At 58.3% G+C, this 16,014-nt stretch overlaps 3 protein-coding genes across 5 annotated transcripts; 2 read left to right on the top strand and 1 right to left on the bottom strand.

The window, feature by feature from the left end:
• Positions 1-1,166: 1,166 nt before the first annotated feature.
• Slc52a2 (solute carrier family 52 member 2) lies at positions 1,167-2,978 on the bottom strand. 2 transcript variants are annotated; one of them, XM_090339622.1, is made up of 4 exons: positions 2,820-2,977; positions 1,898-2,750; positions 1,696-1,819; positions 1,167-1,610 (listed from the first exon to the last, which is right to left on the bottom strand). In XM_090339622.1, exons 1-4 carry the CDS (start codon positions 2,947-2,949, stop codon positions 1,398-1,400), a joined length of 1,320 nt encoding a protein of 439 aa, XP_090195748.1. In that variant the 5' UTR covers positions 2,950-2,977; the 3' UTR covers positions 1,167-1,397. The 2 variants fall into 2 exon arrangements, with proteins under 2 accessions (XP_090195748.1, XP_090195747.1); XM_090339621.1 differs by having other exon boundaries at positions 1,898-2,978.
• A 207-nt stretch (positions 2,979-3,185) lies between these two features.
• On the top strand, positions 3,186-5,971 carry Fbxl6 (F-box and leucine rich repeat protein 6). Its single transcript, XM_090339648.1, has 9 exons — positions 3,186-3,565; positions 3,654-3,812; positions 3,901-3,964; positions 4,211-4,342; positions 4,416-4,523; positions 4,602-4,715; positions 4,894-5,125; positions 5,208-5,448; positions 5,735-5,971. The coding sequence occupies exons 1-9, from the start codon at positions 3,186-3,188 to the stop codon at positions 5,892-5,894; spliced, it is 1,590 nt and encodes a 529-aa protein (XP_090195774.1). The 3' UTR covers positions 5,895-5,971.
• A 333-nt stretch (positions 5,972-6,304) lies between these two features.
• Catsperq (catsper channel auxiliary subunit theta) lies at positions 6,305-8,118 on the top strand. Of its 2 annotated transcripts, none has more exons than XM_090339643.1 (6): positions 6,305-6,491; positions 6,564-6,714; positions 7,107-7,201; positions 7,286-7,481; positions 7,591-7,676; positions 7,863-8,118. In XM_090339643.1, the coding sequence occupies exons 4-6, from the start codon at positions 7,325-7,327 to the stop codon at positions 8,040-8,042; spliced, it is 423 nt and encodes a 140-aa protein (XP_090195769.1). In that variant the 5' UTR covers positions 6,305-6,491; positions 6,564-6,714; positions 7,107-7,201; positions 7,286-7,324; the 3' UTR covers positions 8,043-8,118. The 2 variants fall into 2 exon arrangements, with proteins under 2 accessions (XP_090195769.1, XP_090195767.1); XM_090339641.1 differs by having other exon boundaries at positions 7,860-8,118.
• The last annotated feature ends 7,896 nt before the right edge of the window (positions 8,119-16,014 follow it).

Here is a 16,014-nt window from a genome sequence, read left to right as displayed (position 1 = left end):
TCACACTGGAACCCAGGATCCTGGGATCGACTCCCCACACCACTGGACTCCTGAAGCTGACCCAGACCTGTTACTTTTTTTTTTTTTTGTAGGTCATGGCGCTTGCACTCTGCCTGTCCCTGAGCTCTTCAGCTCAGGGCTACCCCCCTACCCTTGAGCCAAGCCCCACTTCCCGTTTTCTGGTGGTTAACTGAGTAAGAGTCTCATGGACTTTAGTGCCCAGGCTGGCTTTGAACCTTGATCCTCAGATCTCAGCCTCCTGACTAGCTCGGCTAACAGGTGTGAGCCACTGCGCCTGGCTGTCCAGGCCTGTTACTCTGTCCCAGGGTTGCAGAGGGACGCAACCTCATCAAGACACCTCTGCCCTTCCTCAGGGCAGGGCTCTGAGCCACCTATAGCTTCCACAAATGGTGGAGGTAAGAGCTCCATACAGCCAGGGCAGGGACGAGCTTCTGAAGTAACCAGAACAATAGTGAAGGACGCGGAAGCAGGGGTGGCAACCACATTCCCTGAGCTCCAGACTGCCTGAGCAATGTCTGCGAGGCCCCAAATCAGTCCACTGAGCCAGTGTGGTGACTTACCTCCCTGGGAGGCTGTGTCCCCCAAAGGCCTGCCATGACCACTCTTGGATTTCCCACGGGGCCCCTGCCCAGCCCAGGGGCTCCATTTCCACTTGAGAACCTGAGTAGTACCCAGGGGGAGAACAGGCCGCAAGGGAAGGCGTTCCCTATAAATGCAAAGAAGGGGTAGTCTGTTCAGGAGCAGCCAGCAGCCCAGGGAGAGAAGGCAGCTGCAGCATGTCTGCCTGAACAGAGGGCTGACCACATGCTGACGGCTTCAGCATAGCTTAATACTGAGTGGTCCTGAGATGGGCCACAACCTCATACTCTGGCTCTTCTAGGTCCTCTCCCCCAGGTTCCTCTTGTGCTCGGACCCCACACCAAAACTTGGTGTGAGTCCCCCTGGCAAGATGTTTTTCAGGCAGACAGTTGGGCAAGCCCCGTCACACCTGTCAGCTGAGTGAGTCCCAGCCTGGTCACGCCTGACCCTCAGGCTGTCTGACCTGGGTCAGCAGCCTGGGGGTGGCTAGATGTCTGCCAGGATCCTAAGCTCCTGGGAAGGCAGGTCAGACTGAGCAGGAAGAAGTGCTCAGAGGATTAACCACCAACTGAATAAAGATGCTTTATTGTGCAAATCCCAGGAAAATCGCAGGGCCAGGCTCCAGCCCCAAACGGTCCCTGGCTCTGCACCTGCTCCTTGGTCCTCACCCAGGATTAAAATGCCAGTCTCCTGTGGAGTGTGTGGGGAGGCTTTCTGGGCCTCGGGCACTCAGGTACTGTGGTAGCCTCCAGGTGGAGGCAGGTTGGGCAGGGTGAGCTCATCGCACCTTCCGAGGCTCAAAGGCTACACAGGTCCACACAGTCCCTTCCGCTGTGGAATACATGGTAGACGCTGGTGGGAGGAAACATGGCAACAGCACCCGCCAGGGAGCCCACCTGGATGGCGACTCCAGCTGCCAGCAGGGCAGACGGGCCTCCACCATGCAGCATGGAGCTGGCTGCCACCTTGACATAAGAGAACACGCTGGAACACAGCACCCAAGAGAGCACCTGTAGGGAGCACCGAGGCCGGTGAGGGAGAAGTACACCTGCTCCAGGACAGGCCCCGCCCCTCTTCCTGCCCCGCACCACTTACCACAAGAGCCACACCCGTAGAACTGCCCACCAGCGGAGGGCAGGGGCTCAGCACTGCCAAGCTCATCAGGTAGGCCCCGAAGAGCATGCCCAGGAGAGAGAGGCCACACAGGCCTGCCAGGGACCTGCCAGGAACGGGCTCAGCTCGGTCCCAGCCCCCACCCCGAATTCCTCCCCCCAAGGGGTCTGGAACCCATGTGTACCTGCACAGCACGGCCATCGCCAGGAAGCAGGCCAGAGGGTTGGCAGAGCTGCCCAGCACCACAGCCAGGTGGTAGGCCAGGCGCCCATAGGGCAGGGAGGAAAAGCTCTGTACTGCGGGGAGCACACCATTGGTCAGTGCGTTGTTGACGGCCAGCAGGCCCAGAAGGCAGGCATTCTGGACCGTGAACAGCGGCTGGGCCTTAGGATCCGGCCTGGCGGTGGGGCCTGCTGCCTGTCCCAGGGGCTCCTGCAAGGGTGAGGCTTCTTCCTCCTTCTCCTCTGCTCCCACTCGTCCTGGGCCTCCCGTGGGTACAGATGGTGGGGACGGCAACAGCCGCAGAAGACCATGGAAGGCGGCGGCCGAAATGGCCAGGAGGGCAGTCAGCAGCCCAAAGAAGGTGCTGGCAGAAAATCGCTCTGGGAAGTTGATGGGAGGCCCAGGGGTGCCATTAATGGGAACAGGTGGGCACTCTAGGCGGCCGACGCCTTGGGCAAGGGCCAGCACGCAGGGCAGCAGAGCACTGAGACCCTGGCCCAGGAAGAAGGACCGCAAGAAGGAAGGAGGCAGGTGGCTCAGGAAGGGCAAGAAAGTGACGTTAGAGGCGCAGCAGGCCATGGACAGCACGAACGCCAGCGTCAGGAAGGCCACCGCGTGGGGCTCCCCGGCCACGGGGGCCACGCGGTGCCACAGAGCGGCCAGCAGGGCCGCGCCCACCACACTCAGCCCCTGCACCGCCCGGATGGGACCCTGCTCGCCCGTGCCCGGGGCCAGCCGCCTCCACAGGCTCACCACCAGCAGACCCAGGTTCCCCAGCGCCACGAGCACCGACAGGTAGGCAGGCAGGCTCCAACCTGCGGGAGGAGGAGGTGCGTCAGCGCCGAGGCGGCGCCCCGGCCCCGGCCCCAGCGTGCGCCGCTCACCCTCGGGCAGGTCCTTCACCACCACGGGAAGCTCCACCCAGACCCCGTTCACCGCGGCCCACGAGCCCATGCCGAACAGGGCCACCAGCAGGTGGGTCCGCACCAGACGGCCCCGCGGGGGCGCCGCCATGGACCCCGGGGGGCCTCCGGGGCTGCGCGCCGAGGGCCGAGGGGCGGGAGGCCCGCGGCGCGGCCGCCGGGCAGCGGCGAGCAGAGCGGCCGGGCCCGGACCCGGGAGTGCGCGCCGCCGCGCGGGGCGGGGCCCGGCGTGCGCGCCGCCGGCGGAAGTCCCGCCCCGGAGGTGGTGCTGCGGGGCGGGCACGAGCCCGGGCTTCGCGTTTCCGCCGCGCGGCGCCGGGCGCAGCCATGGCTCCTCCCTCCGCCCGGCGCGGGGCCCGGCGCGGGGCCCGGGCGTCGCGGCCGCCGGGGCCGGGGGCCCGCTCGGCCGAGGACTGGTGGTGGGACCGGCTGGCGCCCCGCGGCTCCGGGTACCACCTTATGCAGGCGGACAGCATGCTGCTCGTCCTGCCCGGCCTCGGGCCGGCCCGTGCGCCCCGGCGCGCCGCGCGCCGCGCTCCCCGGGCCCCGCCGCCCCGGCCCCGGCCCCGGCCCCCGCCGCCCCGGCCCGCGTCCCCGCCCGCGCAGGGCCCGGACGCGGGCTGGGGAGACCGCCTTCCCCTGGAAGTCCTGGTGCACATTTTCGGGCTGCTGGTGGCCGCCGACGGGCCCATGCCGTTCCTCGGCAGGTACCGATGCGGGAGGGCGCTGGGGAAGAGCGGGTCCCGGGGCCGCCGGCCTCCCTCCCGGGGAGTCACGCCCCGCGCCCTCCCGCAGGGCCGCGCGCGTCTGCCGCCTGTGGCACCGAGCCGCCTCCCAGCCCGCGCTCTGGCACACCGCCACCCTGTCGCCCCCCCTGGCTGGCCGCGCCTCCAGAAGCCCTGTCGAGGCCGAGAAGAAGCTCCTGGCCTCCCTGGAGTGGCTCCTGCCCAATCGGTGAGGACCCCCGGGCCGGGGAGGGGTGACTGTGAGTGGAGGGACCTCCGGGGACCAGCGCGTGCGACCGGGCCGTGCTGTTGCCCAGGTTCTCGCAGCTGCAGCGGCTGACCCTCCTCCACTGGAAGTCTCAGGCACACTCCGTGCTGAAGGTGAGCCGCACTCTGTGCATCTAGGGCTAGCCAGCGCCTCCAAGGAGTGGCCTCCGAACTGCTCCACAGGAAGGCCCGCCTGCTCCTGGGGCTTTCCTGCTCTGCCCTCGCCTCCCAGCAGGGAGGTGCCAGAGGTAGGCCTGGCATGTGCAGAACACAGGTAGAGTGGGGGTGGCCCAGGGCCCCCAGTGTCTCTTTTAGACCCTTGTCTTTTTCTCCCAACCCCTGTGGCTTGTCTTACTACAGCTGGTTAGCGAGTGCTGCCCTAGGCTCACCTTCCTGAAGCTTTCAGACTGCCACAATGTGCCGGCTGACGCTCTGATCATGCTGGCCAGAGCCTGCAGCCGACTCCACAGCCTGGATCTCCAGCATTCCATGGTGAGCCCTGTGCCCCAAGGGGTCCTGAGCAAGCTTGGGTGGAAGTGACCGGCAACCTGTGCTGAGCCCCTAGGTGGACTCCACAGCCGTGGTGAGCTTTTTGGAGGAAATGGGACCCCGAATGCTCAAGCTGTGGATCACCTACAGCTCCCAGACAACAGCTATCCTGGGGGCCTTGCTGGTAAGTTGGTGCTGGGCATGAGCACAGCTAAATGCCAGCCTGGGCTGTCAGCTGGTGACCTAGTGTGCACCTCTGCAGGGCAGCCGCTGTCCCCGTCTCCAAGTCCTGGAGGTGAGCACTGGCATCAATCCCAGCAGGACTCCACTGCAACTGCCTGTGGAGGCTCTGCAGAGAGGCTGCCCCCAGCTGCAGGTGCTCCCCCGCCCTCCCCTCCCCCTCCTCTCACCCTTCCTTTTCCTTTCCCTCCCTCTTTTTCTCTCTCCCTTTCTCCCTCCCTCCCTTTTCCCCTCTCTCTCCCTCCTTCTCTCTTTCCTCTCTCTCCCTGCTCTCCCCCCATTCTTTCACACACATACTTCCTGTTTGCCCCCAGGTGCTCCGCCTGCTAAACCTGATCTGGATGCCCAAACCTTCTGGGCGAGGGGTGGCTCCAGGGCCAGGCTTCCCCCACCTAGAGGAGCTCTGCCTTGCTGGCTCCACCTGCACCTTTGTGAACAATGAGGTCCTGGGCCGCCTGCTTCATGGCTCTCCCAATCTACGCCTCCTTGACCTTCGTGGCTGTGACCGCATCACCCCCACAGGCCTTCATGATCTACCATGTCAGGGTCAGCTCTGCTGGGTGCACTGGGCAGCTGGGCTATGGCGTCCTTGCCTACCTATGGCTCACTCCTACTACTCTCCACCCAGAGCTGGAGCAGCTGCACTTGGGCCTGTTTGGCATGTCGGATCGGCTGACTCTAGCCAAGGAGGGCAGTCCTCTGCTGACTCAGAAATGGTACCACAGTCTCCGAGAACTGGACTTGAGTGGCCAAGGTTTCAGTGAGAAGGACCTGGAGCAGGCGCTAGCTGCTTTCTCTGGCTGCCCTGTGCCGCCAGCCTTGCGCGTTCTCAACCTCAGAGGCACCCGCGTCACGCCAGGCGTAGTCAGGTCAGTGTGCTGTCCCCTGGTCCCTTGGCCCAGTACTGCTTGCTGCCTTGTCCCCGCCTAGGGCTCAGACCTGGTACACTGCCTTGCTCATACCTCCAGGGTCAGAGGGAAGAGCACATTCCAGCTGTGCCCTTGCTTGGGTTGGTCTTGGGGGTGCCAGGGTACATAGTCCACAGGCAGCAGGCTGGAGGGGATGTGGGCAGACGGCTCCCTTGTGGGGCCTCACCTTCTGGGGCCTGGGTCTCCTGGGCAGCTCCCCACCTCTCTGCTGCCTGCCTTGCCACAGCTCCGTGATCAGCAGCTGCCCCGGCCTATTGTATCTCAATCTGGAGTCCTGCCGATGCCTCCCCAGGGGCCTGAAGCGTGTCTACCGGGGCCTGGAGGAAGTCCAGCGGTGTCTGGAGCAGCTGTGCACCAGCCCCTCTCCCCCAGCCAGCTTGGCCTAGTCTGCTTATTGGCCTGCCTGGTCCTTTCCCTGTTTTAGATGTTTGAGCATTTTGTTACAATAAAATCTTTCTAGAAATTGCGTGTGGTCCTTGGGTGCAGGTGCTCAGAGGCCGTGCAGGTGAAGCAGCACCAAAAGCCGCCATTCCTGCTTGGCCCGCACCACTGCCTACAGCTTTTATTCCTGCTTCCTGCTTTGAGTCTGGGTTTGTGCCACTCTGGGACACTGAGGGAGCTGTTGGAGGCTAAGGATGAGTCAGAGATGGAGAGCCGGAGCTCTTGCCAGCCCCACACTCAGCGAGGGCTCCTGGTTCCGACCTCCAGGTGTGGGCCACATGTCTTAACTGCCCACCCTTCAGTGAGCACTGTGCACTGAGCTGTGCATGTCGTGGTCAGTGGGGTAGAGCTTGGCTGGGAAGCGCCTCCCCGTTACGGGGGTGTGGTCAGTAGAACAGCCCCTTCTAGAACCTATGGTCTAGAACCTCTAGAACCCCTCACAGCCCCACCTGTTGTGCTGCCTCACTGCCCTCCCCACTGCCCTGTCTGAAGTCTGAGCTCCTCCTCCCTGGTCTGCAACCCTGGACGCTTTATTCTCCCAGGTACAGGGGCAGCGGGGGACCTGGGGGGGGGCAGTGGGGAGCCAGCAGGCTGACCCCCTCTGCCTGGCCTAGGTTCCCAAAGGCCGGATCAGCTGCCTGCCTACAGCCCTTGTTGGCAAGCGCTTCCAGCTCTGGGCCCTAGGATTCTTCTGCACAGAGCGGCACCTGGCCAAACGCCTCAAGAACAACAGCTTCTACCCCTTCACACAGCAGCAGCCAGGAGGTGTGCACAGTACAGGGCCATGTCCGTGTCCCAGGCCTGGGGGGAGCGAGAACTTGCGGTGTCCTGTCGCAGCTGATTGAGCCCGTGAGGAGGGAAGGGGCATTTCTTCCCCAAAAAGCCCTGGTGCTGGGGCCAGGAGTGGAGCTTAGTGGTAGAGTGCTTGCCTAGCATGCACAAAGACCCGGGTTCGATTCCTCGGTACCACATACATAGAAAAAAGCCGGAAGTGGTACTGAGGCTCAAGTGGTAGAGCTCTAGCCTTGAGAAAGTCCAAGGACAGTGCTCAGGCCCTGAGCTCAAGCCCAGGACTGGGGGCAAAAAAAGTCTTGCTTCTGCTGCCTCCTTTCCCCTGGGGCTGCAGCCGGGTCTCACACACCTGGCGCTGCCCCCAGTGTTCGTGCTCGAGTACTACCTGGACACACTCTGGAAGGGGGCGTTGCTCTTCCTCATCTGCCTCATTCTCGTCTCCTGCAACTTCTTCAGACAGGTGCGCGCTCCAGGCCCCACCCCACAGCCCTCCTCCAGCCGGCAGCTCCAGCCCTCTGCGGCTCTCACACCCTGGTCCCCACAGGTGCAGAAGCAGGAGACCTGGGGCTTCCTGGCCTACGGCATGGCTGTGGGCCTGTGGCTGCTGATCTCGTCTCTGCCTCGGCGCCGCCTGGTGTTGAACCACACCCGCGGCATGTACCACTTCTCCATCCAGGGCCGCACCGTGTGTCAGGGGCCCATGCACCTGGTCTATATGCGCCTGGCACTCAGCTCCGACGGTGACGTGGGGGACGGGGGAGGGGGTGTAGGGAGAGGGGCGGGGAGCGGCTCGGGAGGGGGTGGGGGGCCCAGGCCGGGGCTCCAGCTGAGTGTCTCCCCTTTGGACAGCTTACGGAAGGTCCTTCTTCCAGCTGGTCCTGTGCGGCCACAAACTGGAGCCCCTGGTGCTGGTGCAGCTGTCGGAGCGCTACGAGGTGAGTCCACCAGCCGTGTCACTGCCCTTCTGGGCAAAGGGCTTGCGGACGACTGCTTGGGGTCTGGATGGGACCGTTGCACACAGCGGGTTAAATCAGCACCTCCTTGGCCAGAGGAAGGGAGGCTAAAAGGATGTGCTGGCCAGGGCCTCTGGGAGAACCTGGCCGCCACCTTCTCCACAGCAGATGGAGTACCTGGGCCGTCGTATGGCCCAGAATCTCAACATTAACTACTTCGACTACCTGGCCACGTCCTACCGGCACGTAGTCCGTCACTGGCCGCTGGGGGCCGGCTTCAGCCCAGGCATCGTGCAGCGCAAGACACGCATCTATGACAAGCCAAGCACCTCAGAACTGGAAGTGTGACCCCCGAGCCTGCCTCGCCCCCTCTCCTGCCCCTCCTCCCCCCTCCACCCACTGCCTTCCTCTCACTAAAGTTGCTTCTGGCTTCCAGCCCAGTCTTGCTTATTTTTTGTTCGGGAAGGGGGCCCTTCCAGGCATCATCGGACCTGGAGCCAGTATTCTTCTCCACGGAGTCCGTAAGCCACTGTGCCTGGCAACACTGGGAGGGAGTGAAGCAGGCAAAGGACGGCACTGGATGCACAGAGGCAGAGAAGGGACCCCCCCCACACACACACCGCTCCAAGGAAAAGGGACTCAGCCTCAGGGAGAGGTTCAGCAACAACTGCATACTTTGGGAGAAGAGGGAGAAAAACTAGTGAAACTGAATGCAGAGAAACATGGCAGCGGGCAGGTCCAGGGTCTCATCTGACTACCTCTAAAGGCATTGGTATGCAGTGGGGAATGATACAGTGTACATTGTGTACTTGAGTACATGCACATGCTGATACTGAGGCTTAAACTGGGCTTTTTCACTCAGGGCTGGTGCTAAAGGTTAATTGGAGATAAGAGTCTCAGGTCCTTTTGTGCCCAGGCTGATTTTGAGCCTTGATCCTCAGATCTCAGATCTTAGCTCAGGTGTGAGCTAACCCCCAGGAATTCTTTTCTAAGTAAAAAATAAGGAAGGCAAAACCTGTATAGCCCAAGCTCTACTTCTAGCCTTCCTTTCCGTCCAGCCAGGAATCTTATTCCTACAAGTATTGTCAGCTGCCTCATAATAAATGCCTACGTTTGGCCAGGCGCGGTGGCTCACACCTGTATCCTCCCTACCCAGGGGGCTGAGAGCTGAGAATCGTGATTCAAAGCAGCTCAGGCAAGAAAGTCAGTGACTCTTATCTCCACTTAACCACCAGAGAACCAAAAGTGGGGCTGTGGCTCAAGTGGAAGAGCAGTAGCCTTGAGCTGATGAGCTCAGGGAGTACCCAGGCCCAGAGTTCAAAGCCCATGACTGATAAAACAAAACCCGCAAAACCTATTGTAGTCAGGTGCTGGTGGTTCATGTCTTCAATCTTAGCTACTCCGGAGGATGGAATCTGAGGATCGCTGTTCAAAGCCAGCCTTCACAGAAAAGTCCATGAAACTTATCTCCAATTACTGGAGTTCAAGCAGTCATTTTGAGCCATGAGGTAGAATACACATGGCAGAGCAACAAGATAGAGATATAAGCCATCTGTGCCAGGCTCATACCTATAATCCTTGATACTCAGAAGACTGAAATCTGAGGACCAATGTTCAGAGCCAAGCCCAGGCAAGAAAGCCTGTGGGACTCATACTCAACCTCCAGAAGGCCAGAAGTGGAGGTGTTCACACGGTAGAATGCTGGTGTTGAGTGCAAAAGCTCGGGTAGCATCCAGGCCCCGGGTTCAGACCCTGAGTTATCACCCTGACGGTCCTGAGTGGCCCCCAGTGATCACCCCTTTTGTAAACGAGGAAAGCTACAATTCAAGCTGTTATTTGGAATTTCCTAACACTTGGTGCCAAGCTTGATTCTCATTTACAAGGCGATTAGGCTTAAAGGTGAAACGGGGCGCAAGGCTTCGTGTTTTTCAGTGGGGGAGTCTGAACTTGGTGCTATGATCCACAGCTCCCCCTACCAGACCACCTTGCTGCGCCTCACCCACCATCCACTTTATTTTTCATGTGTCCCAGGCTTTCCCAGGGCCAGCCTCACACCCTCCTTTGTCTTCTCAGAAGTAGCTGGGACATGGGCTGGGACTACTTCCTGGTGGTAGAGTGCTTACCTAGCATTCACAAGCCCTGGGTTCCATTCCTACCACATACACAGAAAAAGCTGGAAGTGGCATTGAGGCTCGAGTGGCAGAGCTTGAACTTGGGGCCTGGGCACTGTCCTTGGACAATTTTTGCTCAAGGCTAATGCTCTGCCACTTTAGCCACAGCATCACTTCAGCCTTTTTCTGTGTGTGTGGTACTGGGTAATTAAACCGAGAGCATCATGCATGCTAGGCGAGCACTCTACCACTAGGCTACGCTCCCGGCCCAAGAAACTGTTTACCTGACTAATGTAAAACCTGCTTTAAAGAAGTCTCTGAAAGCTGGGTGGCACTGGCTCATGTGGGTAATCCTGGCTACTCAATAAGCCCCCGTGAGACTTAGCTCCAACTAACCACCAGAAAACTGAAAGTGACTCTATGGCTCAAAGTAGTAGAGCACTAGCCATGAGCAAAAGAGCTCAGAGGGGACTGACAGTGTGGCCTAGTGATAGGGTGCTTGCCTAGCATGCATGAAAACCCAGGTTCAATTCCTTGGCTACCACATTCACAGAAAAAGCCAGAAGGACTGGCAAAAAAGCTCAGGGAGCCGGGTGCAGTGGCTCACACCTGTAATCCTTACTACTCTGAAGTCTGAGACCTGAGGATTGCAGTTCAAAGCCAGCCGGGGCACAAAAGGACCTGAGACTCTTATCTCCAATTCCCCTCTAAAAAAGGGGAAGTAGGGCCGGGAGTTTGGCCTAGTGGTTGAGTGCTTGCCTAGCATGCACAAAGACCCAGGTTCAATTCCTTGGTACCACATACATAGGAAAAAGCCGGAATTGGTGCTGAGGCTAAAGTGGTAGAGCTCTAGCCTTGAGAAAGTCCAAGGACAGTGCTCAGGCCCTGAGCTCAAGCCCAGGACTGGAAAAAAAAATAAATAAATAAAACAAAAAAGGGGAAGTAAGGCTTGGCTCAGGGATGGAACAGTAGCCTTGAGCTGTCCCAGGCACAGTGTCCAAACCCCATAACCCACCAAAAAAAATGGCTGCAAAATGTTCTTTCTATAGAATAGGAGAGTTACTCTTGTCCCTTTCTCAGTGGAGTGACGAGTCCACAGAGATGGGCACCATGACTGTAGGCAGGCTCTTTGCTGGTGTCTGCACAGGGCTAGGCACTGAGCTAGGACAGAAGTATAAGGTGGCTTCCACTCTGACCTATGAAACCCCAGCTGGAACGGCAGAGTGAGGACAATAGATCGAGGGGCTTCAGTATAACCCTGCTGCATCTGCAGCTGCTCTAAAATGCAGGGACTCAAAACAGCCATGTTGTCCTCATGACCTTGTGAACTGGCTGGGCTCAGCTGGACAGGTCCCCTTTATCTGTGTAGCTGGGCTCTCTCATGTGGCTGGACCAGCTGGGAACCTGGTTGGGGTTACAAGATGACCCCCACCCTCTGGGGCCTCTTTCCAAGTGTCAGCTCATCATTCAGCCGCCCCCAGCTGCTGGCCTGCAGAGCCGCGTGACAGGACCGGCCCTGCAGCACCTGGCCTGCAGACCCTTCACAGGGCCCAGCACAGTGCTGAGGGGAGGGCTGAGTGGGAGAGAGCTGGGCTTCACCCGGGGCTTCTCCCAGGACCCCTGACTTCTCATCTCAGTGCAGTTCTGCCTGTGGGGTCTTCAGGTGTAAAGTCCTATGGGTTCTAAGCAAGCATCTTCCCTGCCTGTCACACACACTACTGGGGCACAGGAGGCATGTCACGAGTGCCACTTGGGTGTCACCATGGAGAGAGGGAGTATGAGTTGCACATGGAGAATGGCTTGAGAAGAAACGCGTTGAAAAGCTGAGCGCAGTGGCTCACGCCTGTAATCCTAACTGCTCAAGAGGCTGAGATCTGAGGGTCTTGATTCAAAGCCAACCCAGGCACAAAAGACCCAGAAATCCCAATTAATCACTAGGAAACGGGAACTGGGGCTGTGGCTCAGAGGGTAAGGCATAGCCTTGAGCTGAAGAGGACAGACAGCTACCAGGCCCAGAGTCCAAGCCCCACCACTGACCCCCCCCCCAAAAAAAAGCCAACCCTGGAGCAAAGTTGGAACTTTTCTGTGTATGTAGTACGAAGCACTAAGCCTCATTCACAGCCAGAACCTTGATTCTCAGATCTCAGCTTCTTAAGTAGCTAGGATTATAGACATGAGCCTGGCTCAGAGTCTAATTCTTACTCTAAAAGTATTTTTCACCGTGGAAAATTCTATGTTGGAAATGTTTTCTCCAGGCTTGACTTGAAAAGTGAAAAGCTCTCTCTTTAGCTCATTGCTTTTGCAACATTACTCAGTGCTAAGAGAATCTAGGGTTCAGGTGTGGTGGGACAGAGCACTTGACTAGAATGTGCTGGATGCTCCATTCCATCCCCAGCCCAGGAGAAAACAGAAAACAAAACTCTAGCAGGCCTTTAGAACAAGCACTGATGGTTGATTCCTTACTTGGGCCCGGAAGTTAACTGAGAGCAGGGACAGAGCTGGCCAGCCATGTCCACATACATCCTGTTGTTGTTTCGTTGGTTGTGAGACCTGAACTCTGGGCCTGGTTCCAAGGTCTTTAGCTCAGTGCTAGCACTCTACAACTTGAGCCACCTTTTTTTTGGGGGGGGTCACTTCTGGGCTTGAACCCAGGGCCCTGAGTACTGTCCCTGAGCTGTTTTGCTCAAAGCTAGCCCTCTACCACTTCTGGCTTTCTGTTTATGTGGTAGTGAGGAATGGAACCCAGGGCTTCCGGTATCTAGGCTAGCACTCTACCACTACGCCACATCCCGTCCCTGCCAGGACTTGGTGCATGCTAAGCAAGTGTTCTGCCACTTGAGCTATCCCTCTGATCCTTTTTCGGGAGGGTTAGCTGTTGGGCTTACACTCCGGATGTAGGCACTGACCCTGACCCCTTTTGCTCACGTTTAGTGTTTTATCACTTTGAGCTACAGACCCACTTCCTGTTCATGGCTAATCTCACGGGCAGGTGCTTAGTGGCTCACAGCTGCAGTCCTATCTCCTCGGAAGGTTGAGATCTAAGGCTTGTGGTTTGATGACAGTCCAGACAGGAAAGTTCCTGAGACTCTTATCTTCAGTTCACCACCAGAAAGCCAGAAGCGGTGCTGTATCTCAAAAAGGTAGCACTATCCTTCGGGGTGGGTGGGGAGTGCAGCGTGAGGCCCAGGAACAGTGCCCAGGCCATGAGTATAAGCCCCACAGCTGACAACCAACACAAATCACCACTGTAGTTTTCATCGTTGGAAATGTTAACATAGTACTGAGTACACCTACAGCAGTGGTTGGGTTTGCTATGGGGGAGCTTTCTGAGCATGTAACCTTGTGTCCAGGGAGGTGAGAGATTCCACTGTGGCTAATGGGATGGTCACGGTCTGGCTCTGTGTGAGCTGCCAGGGTCATCCCTGACTATGTGCTACTTTCCTTACCTACTGGGTGGGTGAGCAGCGCTGTGCTGAACCGGGAAGGGCCCTCAGCCTGTTGAAGTGGTCCTTTTGGGGCCAAAATAGCCAAGACTTTTTCTTGCATGTATATCAGTTTCTGGATGTGGGCTATGACCTTGGGCTGAGCTGTGACCTTGAGCAGTCTTTGAAGCATCTGACCATGAAGTAGAGTATCAGGTTTAGCATTCTCGGCAGTGGATGTCTTGCTCCTTGAGTGAGGCAGCTAACGTCTTTCTCCTTGGGTGATCTGGCCGTGTGCATCTCACCTACCGTGAAGAACAGAGGCAGCCCAGGCAGGAAAGGAGAGGCGTGTGGACTGGCAGCTCTCCTGTGGGCAGATGTGCTCCTGCAGGGCCTCGCTCCAACAGAGGGAGCACGGAGGGGCGGCAGGGCCAGGTGCTGAGCCTGAGGTCAGAACCTGTGCCTCTGCAGGCAGCCCCGCGGGTGAGGTTGGAAAGCGCATGCTCCTCTCCACGCACAGTGGATGCTGACACGCCAGGAGCAGGGGAGGGAGGGAGCACAGGACTCAGGTCACCAGGCCCGCAAGTCTGCGTGAACCAGGCACCCCAAGGCCAGTACCAAAGCCATCTCTGGTAGCTGAGGTAAAGCTACTTAAAGCCACTTCTCCCATACACTCGTTTTTTTTCCTCTGGCCCTTGGGCCACATTTTTTTTTTTTTTTTTTTTTTGCCAGTCCTAGGCTTTGAACTCAGGACCTAGCCACTGTCCCCTAAGCTCCTTTTGCTCAAGGCTAGCACTCTACCACTTGAGTGACAGCACCACTTCTAGTTTTTTATGCGATTAATTGGAGATAAGAATCTCAAGAGAAGTGGGGGAAGGGAAATGGGGAGGAAGACATGAGAAGGGGTATCAATGTGCAAGAAGTAACGTACCTGCTACCTGGTGAGCACTGTCCTTGGACTTTCTCAAGGCTAGAGCTCTACCACTTGAGCCTCAGCACCACTTCTGGCTTTTTCTGTGCAGTGTGGTACTGAGGAATCGAACCTGGGTCTTCATGCGTGCTAGGCAGGCGCTCTACCACTAGGCCATGTTCCCAGCCCTCATATGTTCTTTTCAAAACCTGCCACTGAGAACTATCTTGATGGCTGGCTGGGTGCTTCTGGCTCACACTTGTAATACTAGTTATTCAGAGTCTCAGATTTGAGGATCGTGGTTCAAAGCCAGTCTGGGCAGGAAAGTCTGAGACTCATCTCCAGTTAACCAACATAAAGCCAGAAGTGGAGTTGCAGTTCAAGTGGTAGAGTGCTAGCCTTGAGTAAGACAAGCTCAAAGACAGTGCCCAGGCCCTGAGATCAAGCCCCAGGACTGGCACAGGCGAAGATAAAACAAAACTCTAACCTAGCTGAGATCCTATCTGCCCACCCTTCAGGCCTTTTGGAGTGGGCTCTATGAACCCTCCCCGACTCCAGCCAACTCCCAAGAGGCTCCTTCTCTCCTGAGAGGCCCTGTCCTCTCTTCATGCCACTGCCATTCTGGAACCATTTTCCAGGAGTGGTTTATCTAACCTCATAGAAGACCATGGCAGAATGTGAGCCCTGCTAGCTCATTCCCTTCTGAGGCTGCAAAGCTCTGTCCCCTCCCCGCCAGAAGTCCTTACTGCACCAGCTCTGGCTAACACATTCATGCTCTCTCACCAACACTCACACACACCATTATCGTGCCTGAATTCCTTCTTGCCTAAGTATTCTCAAGAACTGTTTTCTTTATTTTTCAGTCCTGGGACTTGAATTCAGGGCTCAGGCACTGTCTTAGAGCTTTCTCAAGGCTAGCACTCTACTACTTGAACCCCATTTGAGCCACTTCCAGCTTTTTCTGTGTATGTTGTTATGGAGGAATTGAGCCCAGGGTTTTGTGCAAGGTAGGCGAGCACCTACCACTAGGCCAAGCTCCTGGCCCCTAGACGGTCCTGTTAGCGCAGACCTTCTTTTATTGCTAATGACCTCCTTCTGCCCCAGCACCTCTAGCCAGTCGCCACAATAGCTTCCCACACCTTCTTGTCACAACTGAACCCCTCATTTTCTGCCCATCACCACCTCTCCTCTGGGAACGGATCCTTCAGTCGAGGCTGTCTACGAAGACCCCTGCTGGGACACACCACCAGCAGAGGACGAGGACAGGGTCATCAGGCCGCAGCGTGGGTGCAGTAGGTGCTTTGGCTCTGTTGAGTTAGGGGTTCTCTCCATAGACCCTTCTGCCACATGGGGTCTGGACATGAGTGGAGAGAGATGGAATAGAAGTAGAGAAGACCATCGGTCACAGGCTGGGCTTCCAACCAGGAACGGACAGGGGACTGGGCAGAACAGCAAGATGAGCCAGGAGAGTCAAAAGCGGCCTTCCTTCCTATAGAAGGATCCAGCGGACGCACAGCCCAGAGCACCCACTCTTTGGGCCCCCTGGCGGGTCCCTCCACTGCAGCAAAGCCTTGAAAGCCCTGGTTTTCAGCGGGAGGCCCCGAGGCCCTTGCTTGGAAGAGTCTACACCGCCGGCGAGGTCCACCGCCGTCCTCCCCTAGGTGCCCCTGGCTGGGCCAGGCCCCGGAGTCGCTGCGAACTCGGATGCAGAGGCAGGTGAGGAGGGAAGGGCGGCACAAGTCCTCCGCACGGAGGCCTGGAGGCCTGAGGACCAGGGCCAGGACCCGGCTGCCCCTCCACCCGGTGCCCCAGGGTGGAGCCAGGGCAGGCCTAGCCCGACTGGTCCCCTTGGGGGCCGCGGGGCCGCGGCCCGCGCG

This window comes from Megascapheus bottae, chromosome 9, assembly GCF_031878675.1.
Source record: "Megascapheus bottae isolate mThoBot1 chromosome 9, mThoBot2.hap1, whole genome shotgun sequence".
NCBI classification, from domain to species: domain Eukaryota; kingdom Metazoa; phylum Chordata; class Mammalia; order Rodentia; family Geomyidae; genus Megascapheus; species Megascapheus bottae.
The sequence above is the reverse complement of the archived record's forward strand: the minus strand, read 5'-3'. Positions and strand labels throughout refer to the sequence as shown.

Excerpts from the sequence above, each read along its gene's own strand:
- Slc52a2 (XM_090339621.1), bottom strand. The coding sequence starts at position 2,949 with ATGGCGGCGCCCCCGCGGGGCCGTCTGGTGCGGACCCACCTGCTGGTG. Across the intron at positions 1,820-1,897 it reads GCGATGGCCGTGCTGTGCAG|GTCCCTGGCAGGCCTGTGTG; the intron begins GTACACATGGGT and ends CGTTCCTGGCAG. Across the intron at positions 1,611-1,695 it reads CTACGGGTGTGGCTCTTGTG|GTGCTCTCTTGGGTGCTGTG; the intron begins GTAAGTGGTGCG and ends TGCTCCCTACAG.
- Fbxl6 (XM_090339648.1), top strand. The coding sequence starts at position 3,186 with ATGGCTCCTCCCTCCGCCCGGCGCGGGGCCCGGCGCGGGGCCCGGGCG. Across the intron at positions 5,126-5,207 it reads TCATGATCTACCATGTCAGG|AGCTGGAGCAGCTGCACTTG; the intron begins GTCAGCTCTGCT and ends CTCTCCACCCAG. Across the intron at positions 5,449-5,734 it reads GTCACGCCAGGCGTAGTCAG|CTCCGTGATCAGCAGCTGCC; the intron begins GTCAGTGTGCTG and ends GCCTTGCCACAG.
- Catsperq (XM_090339641.1), top strand. The coding sequence starts at position 7,325 with ATGGCTGTGGGCCTGTGGCTGCTGATCTCGTCTCTGCCTCGGCGCCGC. Across the intron at positions 7,482-7,590 it reads CCTGGCACTCAGCTCCGACG|CTTACGGAAGGTCCTTCTTC; the intron begins GTGACGTGGGGG and ends CCCTTTGGACAG. Across the intron at positions 7,677-7,859 it reads AGCTGTCGGAGCGCTACGAG|CAGATGGAGTACCTGGGCCG; the intron begins GTGAGTCCACCA and ends CCTTCTCCACAG.